General features: G+C 41.6%; 1 protein-coding gene across 4 annotated transcripts; it reads left to right on the top strand.

Annotated features, from left to right (window-relative positions):
• Window positions 1-13,224: 13,224 nt before the first annotated feature.
• septin4b (septin 4b) lies at window positions 13,225-23,297 on the top strand. 4 transcript variants are annotated; one of them, XM_085430007.1, is made up of 12 exons: window positions 13,225-13,570; window positions 14,413-14,736; window positions 15,008-15,104; window positions 15,201-15,287; window positions 15,372-15,495; window positions 15,604-15,738; window positions 17,206-17,323; window positions 17,456-17,557; window positions 18,620-18,716; window positions 18,866-19,028; window positions 19,340-19,439; window positions 21,655-23,297. In XM_085430007.1, the coding sequence occupies exons 1-12, from the start codon at window positions 13,466-13,468 to the stop codon at window positions 21,721-21,723; spliced, it is 1,521 nt and encodes a 506-aa protein (XP_085286133.1). In that variant the 5' UTR covers window positions 13,225-13,465; the 3' UTR covers window positions 21,724-23,297. The 4 variants fall into 4 exon arrangements, with proteins under 4 accessions (XP_085286133.1, XP_085286132.1, XP_085286129.1 ...); XM_085430006.1 differs by lacking the exon at window positions 21,655-23,297 and having other exon boundaries at window positions 13,416-13,570; window positions 19,340-21,118; XM_085430004.1 differs by lacking the exon at window positions 14,413-14,736 and having other exon boundaries at window positions 13,431-13,570.
• Window positions 23,298-25,987: the final 2,690 nt, after the last annotated feature.

Genomic DNA, 25,987 nt, shown 5'->3' with positions numbered 1-25,987 from the left:
CCACCAGCTTCCTTTCTCCAGGGCACACAGAGTTCACCACCCGGCAGATGTTGGCCCTTTTTTTGTTTGTTTTTGTTTATTGCCGCCTTTTATTTCACAGGTGTTTTTCTCCACACCAGTTAAAATAAACAACATGCTGGACTCAAGTCATGCAGTTTGCATTGCGACTTCTCCTTTCCATGCCCTCATTTGAAATAATACTAAGAATAAACAGTGCAGCTCATTAAAATGTACAGTTTTCTGCCAAAGGTAGTTAAAAAAAAAAGTATAATTACTCAGTTGAGGGGAAAGCAGACCCTTTTGTTGTTCTTTGAAGTGTAGCTTTAGCCTTTTTGTATGTAGCTAATTTTGATAAGCTGTAAATCTGCTTGATATTTGTACCGATTCTTTCTCCGTTTAACCAGATTACATTATACTGTAGCATCTACACTGATGGTAATGATGCAGTTCAGTCTCTTCAAGCTGTTAGAAAAGATTACAAACAGACCTGGTCAAATACCCTGCAATTGAGACTACATTTTATATGACTGTAATTGCTCTTATTTAATGCTGTTTTCCTCCCTCTGGTTCTTTGTGCAGTTGTTTTGTAGCTCTCTCCTGGGAAATAAGCGAAATGGGGGAAAAGAATAAAACTGAGATATTGAGACATCTTGATCCTGAGACAGATTTTGCACCAGCTGGAAATCGCACTCTCTGCAGGCCGAGCTGCTGTGAGCGAGCAGAGATGCCGGCTGAGTCCATCCCGAAGTGGTGTAACCCTTCAGATGAATGCTGCGATTTAGATTGAATGTAACAATGGAATTCCTGTAATGTCACCCAAGAGAAATCTCCACCTCCCTCCCCCCTTCATGAGCCTTTGTTGCACCTTGCCTCTTTTAAGGAAGGGTGAAAAAAACAAAGTGAGAAAAATGCTTTAGCTCTTTTTCCAACAGGAATGTCTCTGTGTCAGATAAAGATCCTTAACTGAATGGAGGAGGAAGTGTAGGAAGTCTAAGTTCAGCAAATCTAGCGTTTCCTTGTTGATGCCTGTTGTGGAACAATATTTAGGTTCCTGCATAGATGCTGGATATCTGCTTCAAAGGGTGTCAGAGTGTATTTCGTGTTACTGTGCTACCTTCTAGGGCTTTTTATCCAGTTTCTTTTAGGGAAGTTCAGGCGAACTTCTATATCAAGTTACAAGTTTTGTGCTGCATGTTTCCTGTCTGCGTCTAAAAACACAGGTTTCCATTCTTTCCTTGCTTTGCATGCACGAAGTACTCTGCTGCAGCCAAAGGCAGGACTGTTTGTCTCAAGTTCGGGGCTCGTTTGTGCAGTATATGTTTACAAAGTCTTGCCCAAATGCCATTAAATGAAGCTGCTACACAGTCTTTAAATCCAGTGATTTGTGTTTCTTGGCAACAGTATTTCATTATTCTCATCATTTTCATCTGTCCACTCAAGTGTGCACTGATTTGTGTCCATGGCGATGAAATGTATATATTTTCTTGTTTTAATAGACAAAACGTTTGCAGGTCAGTGGTGTCATGGATCATGTCACCGCTTATGAAAAAGACCACAGTTGGTCATACCTGGATTATTTCTCTCATTTTTATTGCGCTATTTTAAAATATGCCATGAATTATCATGAGCGTGAATGGTTGTCTGTCTCTGTGAGTTAGTCCTGCAACAGATTGCAACCTGTCCAGGGAGTGTATGACAGCTACAGTGGGGCAAAAAAGTATTTAGTCAGCCACCGATTGTGCAAGTTCCCCCACTTAAAATGATGACAGAGGTCAGTAATTTGCACCAGAGGTACACTTCAACTGTGAGAGACAGAATGTGAAAAAAAAAATCCATGAATTCACATGGTAGGATTTGTAAAGAATTTATTCGTAAATTAGGGTGGAAAATAAGTATTTGGTCACCTCAAACAAGGAAAATCTCTGGCTCTCACAGACCTGTAACGTCTTCTGTAAGAAGCTTTTCTGTCCCCCACTCGTTACCTGTATGAATGGCACCTGTTTGAACTCATCATCTGTATAAAAGACACCTGTCCACAGCCTCAAACAGACTCCAAACTCCGCCATGGCCAAGACCAAAGAGCTTTCGTAGGACACCAGGAAAAGTATTGTAGACCTGCACCAGACTGGGAAGAGTGAATCTACAATAGGCAAGCAGCTTGGTGTGAAAAAATCAACTGTGGGAGCAATCATCAGAAAATGGAAGACATACAAGACCACTGATAATCTCCCTCGATCTGGGGCTCCACGCAAGATCTCATCCCGTGGGGTCAAAATGATCATGAGAACGGTGAGAAAAGAGATCCCAGAACCACACGGGGGGACCTGGTGAATGACCTGCAGAGAGCTGGGACCAAAGTAACAAAGGTCACCATCAGTAACACACTACAACGGCAGGGAATCAAATCCCGCAGTGCCAGACGTGTTCCGCTGCTGAAGCCAGTGCATGTCCAGGCCCGTCTGAAGTTTGCCAGAGAGCACATGGATGATACAGCAGAGGATTGGGAGAATGTCATGTGGTCAGATGAAACCAAAGTAGAACTTTTTGGTATAAAGTCAACTCGTCGTGTTTGGAGGAAGAAGAATACTGAGTTGCATCCCAAGAACACCATACCTACTGTGAAGCATGGGGGTGGAAACATCATGCTATGGGGCTGTTTTTCTGCCAAGGGGACAGGACGACTGATCCGTGTTAAGGACAGAATGAATGGGGCCATGTATCGTGAGATTTTGAGCCAAAACCTCCTTCCATCAGTGAGAACTTTGAAGATGAAACGAGGCTGGGTCTTCCAACATGACAATGATCCAAAACACACCGCCCGGGCAACAAAGGAGTGGCTCCGTAAGAAGCATTTGAAAGTCCTGGAGTGGCCTAGCCAGTCTCCAGACCTCAACCCCATAGAAAATCTGTGGCGGGAGTTGAAAGTCCGTGTTGCTCGGCGACAGCCCCAAAACATCACTGCTCTCGAGAAGATCTGCATGGAGGAATGGGCCAAAATACCAGCTACTGTGTGTGCAAACCTGGTAAAGACCTATAGTAAACGTTTTACCTCTGTTATTGCCAACAAAGGTTATGTTACAAAGTATTGAGTTGTATTTTTGTTATTGACCAAATACTTTTTTTCCACCCTGATTTACGAATAAATTCTTTACAAATCCTACCATGTGGATTCATGGATTTTTTTTCTCACATTCTGTCTCTCACAGTTGAAGTGTACCTCTGGTGCAAATTACTGACCTCTGTCATCATTTTAGGTGGGGGAACTTGCACAATCGGTGGCTGACTAAATACTTTTTTGCCCCACTGTAGGTCCCCGCTAACAAACAACAGTCTGCGTTCATGAGCACGAGCATGCAGATTGCTTTTTTGGGACTTTCTGAAGTTTGGCCATGAGATGACCTGCTGAAAGACTGCTAATGTTGATATTACGGGCCTGTTTTTAAGTTTTTTGTTTTTAATTCCATTATATTTTCTATTAAAACCAAAAAAACCTCTTTCCATGCCTCACAGCTGGCTTTATTTGGTTAATCTACTTTATTTAAATGCCTCTGGTACTTTGAATAGACCTTTTTAACCTCGGCGCCTTACCCGCTTTCGAAAGTCACACTTTCTGCTGTGGAAAAGCCCCATGACCCATGCACATACTACACTTACAGTACCATCCGTGACACCCATTAACTCCTATCAAGCCGTTTCCAGTCATGAGCAGCAGGTGGCACTGCCCTCCCTCCACCGTCCCACAGTGCGTCCTCTGTGTGAGAGAAATTCAGCACATACATGCAACACAAAGTCATAGAGATGATAATTTGTTGAGCAGACTGATGAATTGGCTCTGTCTTTGACATTTTGAGATAATAAAATATGGTGTAGCTTACTGGACCAAATAGTTTTATCAAGAAACTCATTCCAGCCCTGCTGGCCCCAAGCCAACCCTGCAGTGTAAACATGTACGGGGAGACATTTTAATTATGAGGGGCAGTGTGATCCTCACAGCACTGTAGACTCTACTGTTTGACTCGAGCGTGGGTGTGTGTGTGTGTGTAGTCCATCACACAGGTATGTGCATGTGTTTGCACTATATCTAAAGCTGACGGTCCCTTGGGCACAGTCAGCCCTTTCAGACAGTCCACGATAATCACCCTCATGATGTGATGCAGCCAGAGAGGATTAAAGCAAGGCAGCAGTTGTCTCCCCAGACACTATCTTTCCTTACAGGAAGTAATATCTCCTGTCTATAAGCCTGTGTTTCTCATCCAGGCCAGTCCTGAACATGTGTCACATTTAATAGATGTTTAAGTGAGATTTGCCTACTGTGTGGTTTCTTAGACTGGCACGTCTGTTGACCTGATTCTATTTGCATTGCTTCTGCTTATGGTAGTTATTACGGCTGTATAAGTTGGCACACTTGCATCAAAAGCTATTAAGATTGGGATCGTGTTACATTTAGCTCTTCCTCCCAATGAACTCTCAGCTGAATTCTGCTCCTGTTTTTGTTCTCCCCTAAAAAGCTGAAGATTAGATCTCAGCCCAGACGCAAGCTGAGCTTTTATATTTTTCTTTTTCTTTTTTTTTGTTTCCGGTTATGTTTCGTTACTGTCACATGCTGGTAGATCACAGAATCACCATCATATTGTGGGGTTTTTTTTTAAACTGGTTTTTAGCTTTATGATTTAAATTTAAAAAAACAAACAAACCACAGAACACTTGAGTTCATTCACCCTTGTTCAGAACCCAACATGGTAATCACAAAATCCTTTAAGAATGAGTGAATATTGTAAGACTGTGCAAAACACAGGGAACCTCTGAGATTAATGGAAAAGCTTTGAGCTGTGGTCCACTTAAGTAAGAGTGTGTGTGGGGGGGCGGGGGGGGCAGACGAAGTGTGTATTAGATAAAAAAAGATTATTTGTAGCATGTAGGCCACACACTACCTCTCCTCCCCCTCATAGACACACTTTCTCTCTCTTTCTCCTCGTGCCGCTCTGGTCCTGGTACTGCCAGCTGGGAGGTCTGGACTGGATGTAAAGGCCATTGTAAGAGTTTAACTGCACAGTGCTGTTATCTTCTGATGCTTCATCCCAGGTTCTTGCAAAACCAGATTCTCCCAGTGATAGTTTGAATTATTCACAGAATTATTTCTCACATGTGTTTTCTGTTGGCGGCAGATATTTCGTGTGTGTGTGTTTGTGTTATGTGTTAATCGCACGCGTGTTGTGGGTTTAGGAATGAGGGCATGAGTTGCTTGTTGCATGGCTTGCAGGGCCAGCGTCTTTGGTCTCCCTGCAGAACAAGTGTTTCTTCTGAAGGCAGAACAGAGGTGCGCGCACACACAAGCTCAATTGCTGCTGCTTATCTGCATAACAGCTGCAGATTGGTCAGAAAGGGGAGAGCTGGGTGGAGCTCTGGAAAAAGCTCCAGATGCAGAGAAGGCATAGATTGAAGGTTTACCTGTTTGATAAAGATGTTGGACATGTGCAGGAGGAACTTTGTATGCCACTTGATTGCAGGGAAAGTTGATGCACTTATGTAACGCGAGTGGGGGCCCAGAAGCTAAGTGACATCTCTTCACTGGTTTCTGTGCAATTTAAGCTGTGAGCCTCAAGGAATACCACTGGTACTGAAGATATAATATGGCAGCAAATTCAGAAGCAAACAGTGATGGAGGGGTATGTGTTTGCTGCTTTTCTTCTTGCTAACCCAGCATTTAGCGGCTGCTTGTGACTCACTCTTGGTGTTTTGTTTTTTCTTTTGAGTTTCCTACATGTGGTTGCAGGTTCTCTCTGTACATGTGTTTGATTTTGGCCGCATTCAGATTATCCTCATGAAACCTTGTGGGAGCTGGACCGTTCACATGAATGCATGTGACCAGGCTCGTTCTTTTTCTCAGCTAATGGTGGTTTTATGCTAAGCTGCTGGAGTATCTGTTTGGTTTTCGCTTTTCCTTTGTGCACATCTCTAAGAAGTTAAAACGCTAACCCTGATTGACACATGCATTGATCAGATGTGATGGCTTAATGCACTGAGCGCGTTTGTAAGCGAGTCTCAGATGGAGGAAGATGTCGTTTCCTGGTGCTTTACTGTGACAGAAATACATTTGAGGAAGAGGAAACACCTGATTAGGGTGCTGCTATCTTTTTGTATTCTTTTGACTTGGAGTAGGAAATGATAAAAACATAATTTTTTGTGTGTAGCAGTGAATATTTGTGGTCGTGTGAATATTTGTATGGGCTCTATAGCTGTGGGAGAGTGTGGTGAGTTGGACTATTTCTGTCTCTCTCTCTCTCTCTGAACTGAGCCAGCTTCACACAGAGCGCCGCTATAACTATCCAAACAACCACAGTATTCACACGGCACACACATGGCTCCCTTCACCACCTGCTACTGGCCTCATCACAAGGGGAAACCTTACTGGGATTCAGCCTCTCTATTCCACAACATTAAGATTGTAAAGAGGAATACACACAGTGTTGTTAATGCTGTGAAAGCATATATAATCATGCTTTATTAGTATAAATGCAGCTTTTATATTCATGACATCTCATTTTTCTTGGAGTCTTGGATATCTCCTTCAACCGGCACCTTAAACCAATGTCTAACTGCCTCCTTTTATCTGCACAATACTGCTAAAACTATAAACATCCTGTCTCCTGAGTGATGCTGAAAAGCTAGTCCACAAGTTTGTTACTTCTAGGCGGTAGTATTTTACCTAATGAACAGCTAAAAGCTCCCTGAAAAGCCTTCAACTCATCCAAAATAGAAGTAATAGTTTTCTCGTACTGGCTGATTTTCACTGAATATAAATCCTTCATCTCACAGGGATGGTCCTGAAGGATCAGGCTCTGTGAGATCTTTTGGGTATCACAAACTATCATATTGTCCCAGTAGAGCACTTCACTCTCACACTGCAGGCTTATTTGTTGTTCCTAGAGTTTCTAAAAGTAGACTGGGAGACACAGCCTTCAACTGTCGCTCTCCCAGTTTGGCTTTTGGAGACAGATACTCTCTCTATTTTTAATGTTAGACTTTAAATTTTCCTTTTTGATACCTAGGTAACTGAGGTGTCCGTGACAAAGCAATGTGCGACTAGTGGATTGCTTCTTGTAATAACAACTATTAAGGCCTAGGCAGTGGATGGAACTTCCCATGATGGCAGTGAGCACTTCTTCTCCACTCTAACATGTGAAATGTTGTGGTACTTATGTTCAACTTTTCTCCAAGAACTCTTTACTATAGTCAGGGGTGCACGTAAGTGGTCCGCAGGTGCGCATTCGCTGTCAAAATAAAAGACGCGCACCAGATAAGAAGTTGCAACGCGCGTTTGCGTACATAAGATTTTCTGGAGGAGGACAGACATTTGTTTAGAACTCTTAAAGATGTCAAAGAAGCAAGCTCCTTTAAGCAATTACTTTGGTGTTCCTCCACCTCCAAACAAATGTCAGAAGGAGTCCGAACCGCAAAAGAAGCACGTATTCTCGGAAAAGTGGTTGCAGGATGTGAGCTGGCTTCAAACAAATGATGAACGCACAGAGATGTGGTGCGGAATATGCCGTGAAAATCCCACTCTAGCGGACAAAAACAGTGCCTTTTTATATGTACGCAAACGCGCGTTGCAACTTCTTATCTGGTGCGCGTCTTTTATTTTTGACAGCAAATGCGCACCCGTGGACCACTTATGTGCACCCCTGACTATAAGCCTCATTTGCCGAATCAAACAACCATTCATGCATGTGCTGTATCTAACATTCGAACTCTCACTACTCAAGGATACTCTCACATGGGAGAGTAGCTGGGGAGGCAATCCACTGATTCCGATTGGTAGGAGACCCACTCCACTCTCTTGTTTTACTGCTGTTTGTCATTAATTTTTTCTACTCTCTCACATAGTTTCTGTTTGTCTGTAATAGCTCTCTATGCTTTCCTTTGCTGTCTACTCTTTTTCTCCACCCCAACTCATCAGAATAGATGGCTACCCCTCACAGAATCTGGTTCTCTCAGAGGTTTTTGTTTTCCTGATAAGAGGGAGTTCTTCCTCCCCACTGTTGTCAAGTGGTTGCTCAAAGTGGATTGTCTTACTGTTGGGTTTTTTCTCTCATCTGACAGCATAAAGCACCTTGAGGTGACTTTTGTTGTGAGTGGAAACACTAAAATCTAGGAGGAGCATAATATCAATACAGTGTGTATGAAATAATAATAATCATGCTCCGTCTGCCGGCATACAGTAGAGAGAGAATTCGTGCCAACCGTGGCACCTTATGTCAAGCAAAAATTATTTAGCATGAAGTGAATAATAGTGCAGTAATTATTGTAGCTGGATTATATACGACTCTGTCAACTGCATTTCCTACCGAGCTGAAATGTGCTTTCATCACGGACTGTGAATAACAACACGCTGCCCGGCTTCTTTATGACTTTTGGCAGCTTCTGATTGCATTTCCCATGTCGTACATTTGAAGAGGGCTTTTCCCCTGAGAGCAGCATTTAATGCAACATATCACCGTCCATCAGCGCTGTGCCAGCCAAACCCACCATCTTGATCCAAAAGTAACAAAGCAGCACAGTCAGCCGCACAACTTGTTTGTGTTTGGCTAGGTTTCATGTCCTCCAATTGTTTCTCAGGGACTGCACCGCTTAGCATAAAGATTTTACTCCCATCGTAATAAATGCCACACATACTTGAGAGGTTGTTTTTTCCAACAGTGGTCTTCTTGATAAAGGACTGGAAAGAACTTCAAAGGCTAGTATTATTCATCTCAGTAGCTGTGCAGAAACCTACCACTTGCCTCTTAGACTGCTTATTAAATATCATTAAGATTATTTAATCCATCTTTGTGGACTGTATATGCAACAAAGACCTAAAATTGTTACTTTAACCCCACTTCTTACTAATTTCACATGGCAAACAAAACGCTTCAGGCGAACATCATAAGTGCATTTTTATCAGTGTTGCAGGAAATGACAAAGACGCAGCTGTTGACAAAGTAAAATATGTCCGTTCCAGAGGCAAAATGTTTGTGTCCACATACCAGTGATTAATTTTCCCTCCCTCCTTTGTTTTGCTATGTAGAAAATGTAGATTAATGTTTTTGAGTAATATGAGGAAGTCTTTAAAGCATTTTTGAATAATGTGAGGAAGTCTCAAAAGCCATATGGACTGTTGTGTTATGAAGGCCTGTTTGGCACTACTTCTTGGGCATGGTGTTCCTGATTTCCAGCTGGGGCTTTGTGCTTCCGATCCTCACGGTACCACTTTGGATCAGAACCAGCTACACCATGGTTTCACCCAGTTGGCAGTTTATCTGTTCTGTTTTATCTCTCGTCAAACTCTGCGTGGATTCTCTAGCGATTGGTTGCTTATTTTCTCGATGAACTCACCCTGAGCCAGTTATGGAAATTATAATTGGTTCAGGTCTCAGTGGAGACTCATTCCAGTGGGAGACTGTGTGGGACCAAAATGGAAAAATGTGACATAGATGTCAAAGCCCATCAGGTTTCATTCTAGTTAAAGAAGATTGTTTTCACGTCATCAGTTAATATAGGAGAAATCGGGATTAGGGGACACTTCTGTAAATCTTACACAAGATTGGGGGCTTTTTTTTTCTTTTTCTTTTTTAAACTTTTGTTGGGGTCTCTTTCTAAACTTTAAATCTAGAGCTGTGTAAGTTGTATGGCTTTTCTGTGTTTGTATTGCTCATGAGAGCAGCACTAATCTTTCTATCCGTAGTCAATCATGTGTTTCATTAGCATATTGATTTATCTGCATGACACACGATAGCCTGACTTTCATTTTTTATTGGCTCGGGACTGGAAATTGCCTTTCTTTTGGCTTGGAGAAGCCAACTTTAAGAAATATATGATGGTAAATCTTGTTAAAAGGAGCTTTTGCTGATCTCAGAACATTTGCTCATATTTGAATTGTTCAGCCTGTTCACAGTAACCATTAAAGTGCAGGTTTACAGGCTTTGCTTTCCACCCAAACTGAATTGGAAAGATGGCGCTGAGCAAGTTGTGCTAAAGTGCATTTTAGTGGGAATGCATTTAAGCCCAAGATTAATGTGTCAGGAGATCCTTGAATGGTTTTTTAAAGTTAGTGGAAATGTTTGCATGTGGAAAATGGAACTCCAGTAAAATCAGCCTAAATGTCTCGCCTATGTTGAACTCTGCCTTAATAATTCCCCAATATCCCTTTTCCTACTTTATGCATACTAGGAACACAGAATAGTTGTAATTGTTCTTGACTTATAGTCTGCTGTTTTTTCTTCCAGCTGAATAAAAGAGAAAATTAATGTTTCCTTAGGTATATTAAAAAATGAAAAAAACAAAACCCAAACACAATTTCCTGTGGCATTCCTTTCTTAAGACCTTTTCGGCTCTAAATTCTTAAATATCAGGGCCGAGAACACAGCGGAGGAATGGCCTGATGGCTGCTTTGGTGTGAGAGGAAGAATTTGAACCTGTTTGAACCTCATCAGTTTGCTGTACAAAGCTGCTTTAGTGCTTAGAGGAAGACAAATCCCCTACCTGCATTCAGTAATGCCTGCTATCTCGGCTGCTTTTAAAGAAGGGGTAAACTGAGAGTATGTTTGGCTTAGAGAAGAAATCTGTAACCAAGCTCTGAAGTTGGGGTCAACTTCAGGAATGCTACAAAAGTAGAAAGGAATGAAGACACAGACACACTACACAAAAAGGTAACATGTAAGTTTCTGAAATATGTGCATACAACAGAAAAGGAATAGGAAATGTGTACAGTAACTGTGTGATTCCCAGACACGATGATGTCTCCCGTAAAGACGATGCAAACTGCAGAGTTTGAAACTGGGAGCTGAATAAATTTGCTTATAAATGAGGAGTTCTCCTAAATGCTTAATGTGGTACGTGAAGACAAGTGCCTTGGCAGATAAATAGTTTATAATTAATTCATTTGTTAGCTTAATTAGTGAATTCATCAGCATTGCCGGCAGTTATGTTTATAATGAGGCAGTAAGCAGCTCGGCTTCACCTCGTGTGATCTGGTGGAAACATTTGGTGGTTACCTTTGTGATACTCTTTATTCCAAGCTGTTCTTTAAGTCAGTCATTTTCTGCATTCTGAAATTTTTAAGGGAGAGAAAGAAGAGCATTTGAGGCCCTGATGTCTCTTTTGAATATGTGCAGAGTATATGTGTGTCTGTGGATGTTGTATAGTTCTACAGTCCTACCTCTAAGTAGACAACTCAAATGGTCAGCGATAGCCAAGCTGACAGTCAGGTGGTGATGGTCCTCTGCAGAGCCTTTTCTCTAGACAGAGACTTGTAAGTCATTATTATTAAAGTCATTATTCTTTTTCATTTTAGTTTTAGTCTAAATACACCACTAGGACCGATTTTAACACCAGCTGTACAATATACACATTTGGGGTAGTATATCAGCATTGCACATTAGTATATGACTTTATCCTGTTTTTAAATCACCAAATGTAGAGATTGGTTTTGGTATCAATAGCTGTCAGGCTCTAATTATCATCACAGTGATTGTTCCTGATGATGTAACCTAAATATCTGACTTTGGTCACCTCCTTTAGTACTCGAGCTCCCAAACAGAATGAGAGGAAATTTGGCCTCAGATCCTCTCTGGCTGAACCGATCATTATTAGAATTGAATTTGATGTCACACTGCAAACCCTGAGCAGTTCCTGTAAGTCTTTTGTGAGGATACTTCTGCTCTTGACATATTTTATTGTCACAGGAACTGTCATTGTAGGCTTATGGAGTACAGACATTAGCTGTGAGTGGCAAAGGTTAAGAATGGGCCCTGCAAAATATGCACAGTATTTGTCTTCATGTTATAACATCAGTCCACACACTGTACAACAGAGTGACAAAGTAGCATCATGTTTTCTGCTCTAATGCTGCTATCAGTGTTTCCTTATCTTTTTGCTTTGTTATCAGGTTCAACTCATCAGATTAGGCTGTTTGCTGGTGTCAATGTGAATTGTCAGGCAAAACGGTGAAACAGCAGAAGACGTCAAACTCACAGTTTGCGTATAATTGTGCACGACATGGAGCTGTGCAGCCCCAAAGTTAAGTAGATTTGATGGATGTAGTCTATGTCTGGGTTGGTGATGCCTGTCAGCGCTGACGTGCACCTCATCAATGCCACTGATCAGCTCCCCGGGGTGCCGACCAGCTCAATGGAGCTGAAGGGCACTGTGTCCTCTAGTGTGGAGTTGTATAAATGCTGGAGCCGCTGCTCTTTGCTTTCCGAGTCCTGCTGGACTTTGTACGAGGAGCAGTTTTTAAGAAGTAAAAAGAAGAGGGTTTTAGACACAGGTGAGGCATCGAAAGAAAGGAGGTGAGAACGGGTGAACGTGCTTTTATCCACTTTACTGAGAATATGTTTGATAATTAGTTTGTTCTTTGATTTTTATTCCTGTAGTCCCTTGAGTTGTTTTAGTGTGATATTCCAGATGATACATCTAAAAGTCGCTTTGAAGCTTTTTTCATATTTAAGCAAAAAAAAAAGTAGTGGGAGTCTGTTTGATGCACTTCTGTGGATTTGTAATCCAAAGCAAAATGTCGGTGATTGACACTTTATTTTATGTAGGACACAGAACCCACCATGCTGGACATTGATCTTAGGGCTTTGGTTGTGCATCAGGAAAGCAGGTCACCGATTTCCCAATCGGTGAAACTATCATTGTTTCCTCTGCCCTTAAGCTCTAAATCCCAATCATATTAGAGCTGTAGGTCACAGGTGGAGCACCTAACCATGTGGAAACACCAAAAAGATTACATGCTAAGCTTTTTTTAATCAAAATTAAACTGGAAAGAAATTGGCACAGACTTTACTTGCTGTCAAACTTGTAGTTAGCTTTTGCAATAGTAACTGTAGCTGGGAGCATGAATAGGAAAATGGCACCAGAACAAGAGGAGTGAACATAACCTGATCTGTATCAAATCTTTATTTTGAAACGCATAACGAGAGTTAATACATATTTTTTTAAAAAAAATGAATGAACATGATATCAAAGAAAGATATCATGTTGAAAATATTGAGCAATTCCTGTTTGGGGAAAAAAAAATAATAAGGAAGCAAATGCTTATTAATTCCTGTCCCTGTTGAGCTCATCCTATATATGTTTTGATTTTGCAATCAAATGTATACAGACGCATATTAATTTATAGCATATATCTAATGTTCAGTCCCTTGTTATATTATTACATGCATCATACCATTTCTGCTGTAAATGGTATGTTCTTTTATTCATTAGCTTTTTTAATTTTTTTGTCGTCTTCTTCCTCGTCTTTATCCATCTTACCTGTACTCCTCATGTCCTCCTTGTGGTTCATGCGTGGATCTGCGAGGCTCTTTGTTGGCCCTTCTCCATCCTCTTCTTCAACCTCCCTGTTGTTCTATTCCCCGATAAACCTCACCACACGCGTGCGCCCTTCGGATTCAAGATCACAGAGTGCGCTTTAGCCCCAGTTGCAATGGAGGACAGTGACCACGAGCATTCCTCTTCATCAGATGAACAAGACTCCTGTCCAGCTTCCCCTAATCAGAGCAGACACCATGATCATGATCACCATGAACAGGTACCGGTGACACCCCCCCCCCCCCCCCAAAATATATATATATTTTTCTGTTACTGCCCATCTTCAGCTGATTTCTGCCGTCAAAGTCTGTAGTTTTTATGCGCTTAAGCTAAGGATTAGACATGAATTTATCTCTTTAGGGTCTAAATTTAAATTTAAAACTGTGTCACAGTGTGTGCTCACAGCTGAATTTGAGTGGCCGTGTTGCTTGCTGAATTCCACTCCATTATTTATCTATCAGGGAGACTTTAGTAACTGTAACTAGAGTCCATAGCTGCGTGTCCTCTTACAGAAAATTTACACTTTTAAAGATTGCATTAATAATGAAGAGTAAAATACCTGATGTCTAAAACAGTACTTGTCTTTAATGTTACCGATCACTCTTAAAGGAGAGTAAATGTAAACACAGTATTGGAGTTCATTCATTGATAGTTTCATAAAACAACTTGGCTGCAGTGTTCAGCTCTAACATGACTTCTCCTCATTTATAATAGAAGGTGATCCACCAGCTGTAAAGTCCCTAACATGTATCCTGTTTCCAATGAATAGTTAAAGGCTCATCCACATTAATGTACAAATCTCATGTGTTACCCACTGGCCTTCAGCTAGGTATACTAACAGTTTTGAGTTGTCAGATATGAAAGATCTCTTTGTTGCTGTGTCTTAAATCCCTCACCATAAAACTTTAAGTTGATTTTCTAAAACTTTCTACCCTCTGGATCTCCATACCTCCCCCTCTACATTGGTGCTCTAACGTTCCTCTTTTCCCTCCACCGTATTTCTTTTTTTCCTGTTCGCCTCGTCATCCCTCCCGCCCCCCCACGACCTTCGCTTCTCTCCAGCCCTCAAGCCATTCAGATGACTCAGAAGTGGAAAACATTATGCAGGACCCTCAGCATCATGGTGGGCACGGTCTCCGCCATCACAAGCATCACCACCATCATGACCCCGAGGCTCATGATGCGGACAGGCAGGCCGAGGGCAATGACCGCCCCCACACCCCGTCATATTTGCGGCCCCCCGTGGCCGGCAGGGCCCAGTCAGATTCGGGTTCAGACTCCGGTTTGCCACAAAGCCGAAGCGTGGAGTTTGACTTGCCGTCCCCCGTCAGTCCCTCCAGGCCAAAGAGCCCCTGGGTTCGATTTGACCCATACGACAGTAGCGAGGTAATACAAGGCGTCAGGAAGCCCCAAAGAGGGGTCAGCACAGCCCGTGTGCTGTAACATGCTGATACATTTCATACCTTGTTTTACTGTTGTTTGGGTTTGGGTTTTTTTTTTGGTTTTGTGCTGTTGCCGTTATTGCTGTCGAAATACTGCAAATGGGACAACAATGCCAAAATATTTCAAAAAGCCGATATCAGGTTTGAAAAAAGAAACCATGGTGTACACAGCCTCTGTTTCCTTATTCCATTTTTATCTTTTTGTGCATTTGTAGGACCAGGACAAGGAGTACGTGGGTTTCGCAACGCTGCCAAACCAGGTGCACCGCAAGTCTGTCAAGAAAGGATTTGACTTCACGCTCATGGTAGCAGGTAAATCCTCGTTTTAGCATTAGCTGCTATTTGAGCTTAAGACCGTGTTTGTTTTAAAAAGACTGTCTTTTCTTCTTTGTTGTTCTTTGTTTGAAGGTGAATCTGGCCTGGGAAAGTCCACCCTGGTCAACAGTCTGTTTCTCACAGATCTGTACAAAGATAGGAAGCTGCTCAATGCAGAAGGTGCGTGTGATTATTTGTTTTAAAATTTGCTGTACTACATTATGTAATGGCTGAGGGCTGTTTACTTCTTTTTTTCTATCCTAGAGAGAATCACACAAACGGTAGAAATCACCAAACACACGGTGGATATAGAGGAGAAAGGTGTCAAATTGAAACTCACCATTGTGGATACCCCTGGGTTTGGGGACGCTGTGAACAACACTGAATGGTACAGACATGTTTAACGCATCAGATAACCCTGAGTGAATCTGAGTTACACGGTCAGCTGTTACACTTTGCCTCAGAGACTGAACGCCCCTGTGTGTTTCTGCTTTAGCTGGAAGTCAGTGGCTGACTACATTGACCAGCAGTTCGAGCAGTACTTCAGGGATGAGAGTGGCCTCAATCGCAAGAACATCCAGGACAACCGCGTACACTGCTGCCTCTATTTCATCTCACCCTTCGGTCACGGGTATGACAAAGCTACAGCTAACTCAGCCTGCTCGTCCTCTCTTTATTATTAGTTCTAAAAATATGGAAGATTAAGTTGTTTCTGCTGCAGCACATTATCACGTGCAATGTTCAGAAGTGATAATGGGACCATTAACTACACTTTTCCTCGTGATCTCTGATCACATGTTTATCGCAGCCATCGTCCTGAGCGCACACGTGATATCTTCCACACGTATCTAGTGGATCGGTGTTTACTCACAGTGTGAGTAAACACACAGCCTCTTAAATTGTTGATGCCCAGCATCTTTCCCAGAGATAAAGCACCTCTCAGCTGCCCTTGGATAACTTTACATCTGCTGCAGTGATTTTACCCTAATCAATTGTTTGTGCTGCTGTGGTACCTCTCAGCACATTTGTGCGCATCCAGATCTGTGTTCATCAAGGAGCCAGAATACCATAAAATTCAAGTAATGCTGCAGAGCATTTTCAGCGTGACAGCCATGGAGAAACGGCTCCCTCTGTTGGTGAGCAAGTGTCTGCTGCCACCGATTGGTCGGCCAGTGTGCCATGCAGCCAGAGACATCATCTTATGCTTCAAGTTTTTTTCGGGGGGAGGGGGTTGTACATTTTTGCTGTCATTTGATAGTGCAGCATTAGATGGGGGGGAGGGGGAGAGAGAGAGAGAGAGGAGGGGAAGGACTCCAACCCAGACTGATGCATTTCAGCTGTATGGCATGTGGTCACATGCTAAATCTCTGAGATAAACTAGCACCTTTAATTTTGAACTACAGATAAGACTTGATGCAGGAAAGCTTAGAGTGGAGAAATCTAGATGTGGATCGGCAGGTAAGTCTGTTGTTGCCTGATCCTGATTGCCAGCAATTCATGAGCATTTATGAAACGCTTTCAAATCTAAATGGAGTTTATTGGCACAAAATGATCTAACAGTTAATGATTATCAACCCCAGTTTAAACTTGTCTAACAGTAAATCATCAGTGGTGGCCCTTTTTGAAGTTTTCTGTGGCCTGTGAAGGCAACATGGAAAAAGCGCATGGCTTGTATATTTCATTCAGCCACAGTTTATGTTAAACCATGATAGGGAAGCCCAGAATGTGACTCGGGAAGTATTTTTCTTCAATTAGTCATCATTAGCAAACTAAACCTTCCTGACAATGATTGATAACTTTTTGCCCAGGAATGTAACTCCAACCTCACTAATGGTTAGCGATAAACGTGCGCAAACCATCATTCTCTGAAGAAACTACACTCTACAAACACCGACCCGGCCATAAAAACTCAGAGAACCCCTAAAATAAAGTTTGTGTTCCTCATGTGCTGAAAGCTGTAGTCCTTATTGCAGTGGCCTGCTTTCAGGTGACTCACCTTTTTTGAAAATGCCCACTCTCTTGTCTACTCTACACTATCCTAATAAATAATAAGTGTCTCATTATCCTTTCTTGGTATGTTTTGCCTCATCTCTTCCAGCCTCCGACCTCTGGATGTGGAATTTATGAAGGCTCTCCATGAGAAGGTCAACATTGTCCCAGTCTTGGCCAAAGCAGACACACTCACCCCTGGTGAAGTGAAGAAAAAGAAAATTAAGGCAAGGCGACTGCATGTTTCATCCCACGAATCAATCTGTGTATACGCCGCAGAGTGTTTTACTTGTATCCTCACAGAGGACGTTATTCACACTTTGACATCAGACATGTTTTTCCACTGTTTTTCTTTGCAGATCAGAGAGGAGATTGAGCAGTACGGTATAAAGATATACCAGTTCCCCGACTGCGACTCTGATGAAGATGAAGATTTCAAGCAACAAGACCATGAGCTGAAGGTGATCAGTGATCTCCTTTCTTTCTTTTCTTCATCCAAGTATTTGTGTTTAGTACACTAAACTCAGCTGAAAGCAGAATGCTGAGAGTCAAATCATTGTCATTCAAAACAAATTGTGCTGCAAACAAATTTAATATTAATAAGAATTGACATTAAAATGAATGAACAGACTATATAGTCAGACCTGGTGGATTTAAGTGTTGATGAATCAGCCTTCTCTACACTTCCCGTATTGTAAGGTGGTACTAAGCACACAGTCGGTGGAAATAAAAGCAAAAGTTATCACTACTAGCAAAACCCCTGCTCAACACACAGGTCTTTACTTTGGTCAATAAACAATAACTATCAAGAAAATCAGAATTACTTCTTAATTATGATGCATTTCATATATTTTAATTTTAGTAAGTATAGGATATATTTTCTGTGTCATACAGGCTGGTTTTGCCAGGCCTGCAGCGCTTGTTTGACCATGTGACACGTCTTTAATAATTTTATTACTACGTGTAATTTAATTTATCATATCAACACAGCGTTTCATTCTAACGCTATGATAAAGATCTAAATACTGGTTTATTTACTGGAACAGCAATAATTGCAATAATGTAACAAATTTGTTAGATGTCACATTTTGAACAATGTAAGTATGTGACATGAGGAAAATCTTAAAAACATATAATATATTTATTGATATCATATTTATCTATGCCCTATACTGCCCTATACACTCACAGTGCTCTAGGCAAAGTTAATGCGAAGCTTTATCTTAAGTTCATGGTCCAGTCGACTACATATGCTACGGTCATGTCAGTATGATTACAATCAAATCAATAACTTTGAGGTTTATGGAATTCTACCTCTTGTTGGATTACGTAAAGATCAGGTTTAAAAAGGGGGAAAAAAAGGTCTTGCACAAGAAAGGACGAAGACATTTAAGAGGAAAGGGATATAACTGGTCTGTTGTTGTTTTTTTAATACAGATGTGTTCACACCCTGCCCAGCCAGATGTGATCTTTATGACCATAACATGCTTTTAATATTACGATCTTTATCTTGACCCCTTTAGGAAAGCATCCCCTTTGCAGTAATAGGCAGCAACACCGTGGTGGAGGCCAAAGGGAAGAGGGTGCGAGGCCGTCTGTACCCCTGGGGTATTGTAGAAGGTAACCTTGACCTCACATGTTCCCCTAAACAAAGACCTCAAAATCATACATACTAAAATGCTTTCTGTATAGATGTACCATTAAAAAAGTTGACAGTGAACGTGTATAAGTATTGAGTGTGTAGTTGATCCTCACTCTGTGGTCTGCAGTGGAAAACCCAGCACACTGCGATTTCGTGAAGCTGAGGAACATGCTCGTTCGCACGCACATGCAAGATCTCAAGGACGTGACCCGAGAGACTCACTACGAGAACTACAGAGCTCAGTGCATCCAGAGCATGACCCGCATGGTCGTCAAGGAGCGCAACCGCAAGTATGCTCACGCTGAAGGACGGGAGAAATAAGTTTTAGTGAGATGAAAGAAATATGGCACAAGAAAAATCAAGATGAATTATAACAGTGTTAGAATATTGTTGTTTTGAGAAGGAGAATGTGATTTAAAAAAATGTGTGACCTTCATATATTCTTGAGGTATTTGATGGGTTTGCTCTGACGTGTCTGGTGTAGTGTCTTAACAATGTTTGTCGGCAGCTGATTAGACATCACAGGCTTATTTACATTGGTCTGTGTTCTCACTTTGTAGTAAACTCTGTGAACTTTCCCAAAACGTGTGTCTCTCTGCAGTAAGCTAACCCGGGAGAGCGGCACAGACTTCCCCATCCCAGTGGTGCCCGGAGTGGCCGAGACCGAGACAGAAAAGCTCATCAGAGAGAAAGATGAGGAGGTACGGCACGCCGACCACGAACTGGAGTCGCATCACGACCACGAGCATGACTCTGCCCACAATTTTGATCACCACGAGCACTCAGACTGTCAGCCCAGCCCAGAGAGGCACTCAGATCACAAAGGCGATGAAGCTCTCTGAGTATCTTTAGCTCACAGATGATGTGTTTACCCAAAAACATTTTTTTTAAGTCCAGTCAGATCACGTTTTGTGAAACTCACAAGAAAACAGTCTCATAAACAGGAACTGGTTTAATTATAGAGTAAACCTGTAGCCTTTTGGAGCTTTAAACTGTGACTAGGAAAAGAGATTGCCCCTTACACTCTCTGGAAGCACCAGGATGTTTATAACCACGCCATCATCCAGAGTTTCAGGATGAACCTTCTCAGGATTAAAGAAAGAAAAGCTGAATGTAACATGTGTTCCTGCACCTGAGCTCATAACATCTGTGCATGGCAGGTCAGAGAAGGTGGGAAGGATAATGATGGGAAAGTGTTAAGACTGACAGAAAAAACCTTGTTAGTGGGTATTTAAAGGGCTACATGCTGTGCAATACTGTGATGTTTAGTGGAAGTAAAGTAGCATAAAAAAAGTAGGGAAATTTGTGTTTGGTTGATTGCTTCTTTGTTGTAACAATGCTTCCAGGTAGTAAACCTTGTATCCTTATATCTTATGCATTTGTCAGTCAAGCAGCAGAGTTGATCCCATGAAAAACTTCCCTGCCAATGCCAAACAGCTATGATATTGACTCTTGTTTGGTGTAATTTAATGGATTAGATTATTTAAGTCTGAAGAAACAAAACATACTTTAATTGTTTAATACAACCCCAATGACCTGGCACCCTCCTCCTCATGCTAGTCTCCAGTTTGGTCACATCCTGTTCTTCAATCAGCATTTGTCCCAAATCAGCCAATGTTATGTTGGTCATTATGGCCCAAGCTGATCCCGCAAACATGCCACTTACAGGTTTTTGGGATCAGGGGTAAGGTCAGGACGGAAGGTGGGCAATTTCATCCTCTCCACTCCCAAAATCTGGAGGTAGTCTCTGATAAAGTCTTCTCTGTGGGGGTGGGGGGATTGTCATCTTAGAGAATAGTGTCTGCACCAGTGTCTGCACATGTTGCAGACACTGGTGCAAAGGAGCCTGATGGTGAAGGCCAGTCATGGTGTCAGAAGCTCAAAACAAGAGTCAATAGCAGAATTAATCATCTCTGTGGCAGAGAATGTTTTTAATGCACATAACCCACATGCTTAAATCCGCTGCTCAACCCACAGATGTATTTTCATTACAAATGTGACACCATTTAACAGGAAATAAACAGGCATTCCCTCAGTGTAAGATTTATTACCAAGCAGCATCGTTGCAACACAGAAATAATCAACCAAACCCAAATTTCCTTACTTTTTTTTGCAAAGTTAAGTTATAAATATTACTGTTGTGAAAAGAAACCTTCCTTATAGATTCCTTTTTATTTTGGGTTTGTAGATGCTAGACTGTTGCCTTGTTAATGACTGTTTTGAGTCTCAGGAATAGACGGTTGTATATGGTTTTAATGTTGTTCTGCAATCATAATGAGTTAAATAAGCTATGTCAATACCAGCCCCCTTCCCTCTGCAACACCAGACCGTGCAAAATCTATTTATTTCATTAAATAAAGAGTCTTATTTTTTCCCCTCATTTGTTTATTTTACATTTTCTGTCTGATCAACATGAAGCAACGCAGTAACACCAAATTAGCTCAATATACATCTTTGCCCACGGGTGTTATAGCCAACCCACACACAGCAGCAGCTGGACAAACATCTCCAGGTGAACAGGAGCTGTATAACACCTGTGTTACCTGCTTATTTCAAACAAATCTGATAGGGGGGGGGACTCACTCAACATGATTAGGTGATTGAGTAGCTGACTGATACTAGTGATTTTAATATCCTAAAGTGCTGCTTCTGTGATAACAGATACTCTGTAGTCCAGAGTGAAGCAGCAGATGGAGGGAGCCTTGTTTCCCTGCTGCCATTCAGCACATGTCACGTGGTTTGGGGAGAACAGGCCCATCTCCCGGGCGTTTATTGATTTGTTGCCTGTGCAGCCGTGCGTAAATGAATAGCTTCCATGAAATCCCCCTTACACTTCACACCGCTATGAAAGTGGATGCGTCGCATTCAAACGTATCACACTAACACCCGTCTCCTCTCTCTGCTCTCTTCTTCCAGCTGCGGCGGATGCAGGAGATGCTGCAGAGGATCCAGGATCATATGATCACTCAGAAGGACGGCTATTGAGAAACAAGAACCCAGTCACACTGTGTACATGTGTTGCTCTCACTGGGATTTAATAAAAAAAAAAGAAAAACTCCCCACTCCACCCCAAACAAACCTTTATTCCACTCTTGGATATTGACATCCCAAGCCACCTCTCAGCCTCATCAGCAGCATGTTATACGTGGATCAAGGACCCGGCAAGGAGGTGGTAAGACGTTTGCAGCTTAGCGACTCCCTTTATCCTCTCCAGAATCTCTGACATTTACGGCAGCACTGCTGAGAAACACCCAACTCTCCCCGTCTGCTGTTTAAAACGGCTCTCGTGATGTTCGCTTGAATGAATGAAAGGTTGGGGGTTAATTCACATATCAGAGCTTTTTCTTTAGCCACATGATCACAGGGTTGTTTTTACAAGTTTACATCAAAGCTTACACTTTTCTGGGTGTTTTCTGGTTTATTTTTTAAAAATCTTTACAGGTCAACAGAGACACACACACACACACACACACACACACACACATATATATATATACTGTAATAATATAATTTTCTATAATACACCTTTTTTTCCTACTGTTTTTGTTTTTTACATGCTGTATTTAATGTTACACTGCTCGACTATGTGGATGACGGAGGTTCCTGTTGGTTAATTTGGTTTAAGGGTTTTTTTGGTTTTTGTTCATTTGGTTTGTTCAGTGTCTGCATGTTCACAATTATAGTTGTCACATCTGATGCCTGACGTCACAGGGTTGACCAGTGTTAGCTCACAAGCAAACTCACTGATTGTCATTGTCAACATTCGAGATGCGATGCATCTTTAAATCTGGTAGAGAAGTCTTTAAAAACCGCGTGGAGAATTCCCAAAAGTAGCAAAGTCCCAAAAGGTTGTTGAAAAATACAAGACCCTAGATTTGCATGAGATGAGCATCAAAGGGCAGGGTTGCATTAAAGGTCATGCAGTGATTTTTATTTTTGCATGAGTTTTGTGAAGATTACTCAGATTGCAGATCTGTTTGATGATCATAAACTGACCAGCTGTTGGGGGTGATAATAGAAGCTTTTTTTTTTTTTTTTTAATAGGTTTGTTATAATTATCTTCTCACTTAAAGGGAGCTCCTATGTTGGATGAGTACTAACCTTTACGTTTATCTTACAGCCAATGATAAATTTAATAATCCCAATATTTTTTCTTTGGATTGGTCTTCAAAAGTGAGAATTGTTTTTAATTTTGCAATAACTTAGCAACACCATTACAGCCCATGAGTAATGATCAAAAACAATGAGTGAACATGAGTCTCTTGACATTTTTTTTTTTTTTAATGTTGCAGAGCTTCTTTTTTTTAAAAAAATTAGATTAGATGACTCTACTCTGACTTGTTTGACCGTTGTTTAAAAAATATATATGAAAAATACATTCCTCGAGTTTCTATCGCAGAGTCAGGTGACACTTTTTGTTTTTGAATTCATGTTAAATTTGTCTTCGTTATTTTGCATTTTTTGATTATATTTATGTAATAAATTTATAAATGAAAGAGGTTGGAGAGGGCAATGTGTACAAATTCTAATATTGTAATAAAATATGACTATAATTTCAAGTTGAATAAGACAATGGGTTTTTTATGGCTGCAAATGGAAGTGGGATTAAATGGTTTTGTGTGTCATCTAAGATGGGTGGATTGATAGTGATTTTCTGATGTAAGTTTCGGAAGTGTGTATATACATGTTATAGTACAGGGTGGGCCATTTATATGGATACACTGTAATAACATGGGAATGGTTGGTGATATTAAAGTCCTGTTTGTGGCACATTAGTATATGTGAGGGGGCAAACTCCTCAAGATGGGTGGTGACCATGGTGGCCATTTAGAAGTCGGCCATCTTGGATAAAACTTTAGTTTTTCCAATAGGAAGAGGGCCATGTGACACATCAAACTTATTGGTAATGTCACAAGAAAAACAATGGTGTGCTTGGTTTCAACATAACTTTATTCTTTCATGAGTTATTTACAAGTTTCTCTTTGTTCACAGCCATTGACATGTCGAAGAGGTTAACACGTGAGGAGTGGATCGAAATTGTGTTGATATCTGGTGAACGCAGTAACCGGGTCATTGCAGCAGATTTCAATGCAAGACACCCTACGAGACCACCCATCTCCCATGCTACAGTCAGCAAACTGCTTGCTAGGTTTCGTGAAACACTGGAGAGTGGCATTAGTCGAACATCCCTTTGGCGGATGTTAGCTACTCACAAATGGCACCCTTACAAACTCCAGCTACTGCAGCATCTCAACGAGGATGACCCAGATCAGCGCACAGAATTTGCAGAATGGGCAAAACAAAAATTGGAACAGGACCCTCAGTTCATGCAGAAGATTTTGTTCAGTGATGAGGCAAACTTTTATGTGAACGGTGAAGTTAAATAAAACCACCGCTACTGGTCTGACACTAACCCACATTGGATGGATCCCTCCAAGACTGTTGGAACAACAAAAGTGATGGTTTGGTGTGGTATATGGGGTACAACGATAGTGGGTCCATTCTCCATCAATGGAAACCTCAAGGTCACTGGATATTTGAAATTGCTACATGATGACGTGTTTCCCTCTTTACGCACTGAAGCTGGCACGTTCCCTGAGTTTTTCCAGCAACATGGTGCACCACCACATTATGGGTGCAGGTCCGAGCATTCCTAGATGAACAGTTTCCTGGAAAGTGGATTGGTCGTCGTGGCCCAGTTGAATGGTCCCCAAGGTCTCCCGATCTGACCCCCTTAGACTTTTTTCTTTGGGGTCATCTGAAGGCAATTGTCTATGGTGTGAAGATATGAGATGTGCAGCACCTGAAACTACGGATACTGGATGCCTGTGCTGGCATTTCTCCTGCGGTGTTGCTATCAGTGTGTGAAGAGTGGGAGAAGAGGGTTGCATTGACAATCCAACACAATGGGCAGCACATTGAACACATTTTATAAGTGGTCAGAAACTTGTAAATAACTCGTGAAAGAATAAAGTTACGTTGAAACCAAGCACACCATTGTTTTTCTTGTGACATTACCAATAAGTTTGATGTGTCACATGGCCCTCTTCCTATTGAAAAAAACAATATGGCCGACTTCTAAATGGCCACCATGGTCACCACCCATCTTGAGGAGTTTGCCCCCTCACATATACTAATGTGCCACAAACAGGACTTTAATATCACCAACCATTCCCATGTTATTACAGTGTATCCATATAAATGGCCCACCCTGTATTACCAGTCACTTTACCTCGGTAAATTGTTTTTGATTTTTTTGTTTAATAATGATATCTCAATTAAATTTGTTGCTAGTGTGAAAGATGGAATCACTGGCCACTTCATTAGGTACACCTTTCTAGTACCGTGGACCTACTTTTGTCTTCAGAGCTGTCTTATTGCTTCATGGATCCAAGAAGATGTTAGAAGTGTTCCTCAGCAATTTTGGTCCACGTTGATATGATGGCATCACACAGTTGCTGCAAATTTGTGTGAAGCTGACAAATCAAAAAAGGCACGCTACTGGATTGAGATCTGGTAACTGTGGAGGTCGTCTGAGAACCGTGAACTTGGTGTCATGTTCATGTTTTGAGATGATTTTAACTTTGTGACGTGGTGTGTTATCCTTCTGGAAGTAGCCATTAGAAGATTGTTCTACTGTGGTCATACAAGGATCGACATAGCCAGCAACAATATTCAGGTATGCTTTAAACGATGCTCAGTTGGTACTGTGGGGCCCAGAGTGGACCAAGAAAATTACTCTCACCATTACACCAGCATAAGGCATCAATACAAGGCAGGAAGATTTTATACCATTTATGACACTTCCGTCTGGCTGTTGCAGTGGAGATCAAGACTCGGGTCAGGTGACATTTTTCCAATCTTTTATCATCTAATTTTGGTGAGTGTGCAAATTATTATATAGCTGGCAAGAGTGGCCTTCTGCTGTTGTAAGCCATCTGCTTCCATGGTCAGCGTGTTGGGTATTTGGAGTTGCTCTTCTGCATACCCTAGTTGTTACAACCAAGGTATGCAGTTACTGTTGCAGTGTGGCCTTTCTTTTCTAACCTCTAGCATTAACAACACACACAGAAGATCTTTTCTTTCTGTAAACTGTAGACATGGGTGTGTGGGGAAGATCCCAGTACATCAGCGTTTTCTGAAATACTCAGAGCAGCCTGTCTGGCACCAACAACTGTGTGAAGTGTCAAGCAAGTGTAATTTTTAATAGTTGCATTGTCTGTCTTTGACAAGCTCTTTCATTGTTAAG

The sequence above is a fragment of the Copadichromis virginalis genome, linkage group LG14, assembly GCF_057382275.1.
Source record: "Copadichromis virginalis isolate Kocher_CV1m ecotype Utaka linkage group LG14, C_Virginalis_male_GT1.1, whole genome shotgun sequence".
Classification (NCBI taxonomy): domain Eukaryota; kingdom Metazoa; phylum Chordata; class Actinopteri; order Cichliformes; family Cichlidae; genus Copadichromis; species Copadichromis virginalis.
The sequence above is the reverse complement of the archived record's forward strand: the minus strand, read 5'-3'. Positions and strand labels throughout refer to the sequence as shown.

Coding starts and splice junctions, on each gene's coding strand:
- septin4b (XM_085430006.1), top strand. CDS start 13,466: ATGGAGGACAGTGACCACGAGCATTCCTCTTCATCAGATGAACAAGAC. Junction 13,571..14,412: donor ATCATGATCACCATGAACAG/GTACCGGTGACA, acceptor GCTTCTCTCCAG/CCCTCAAGCCATTCAGATGA. Junction 15,739..17,205: donor ATCTCACCCTTCGGTCACGG/GTATGACAAAGC, acceptor CATCTCTTCCAG/CCTCCGACCTCTGGATGTGG.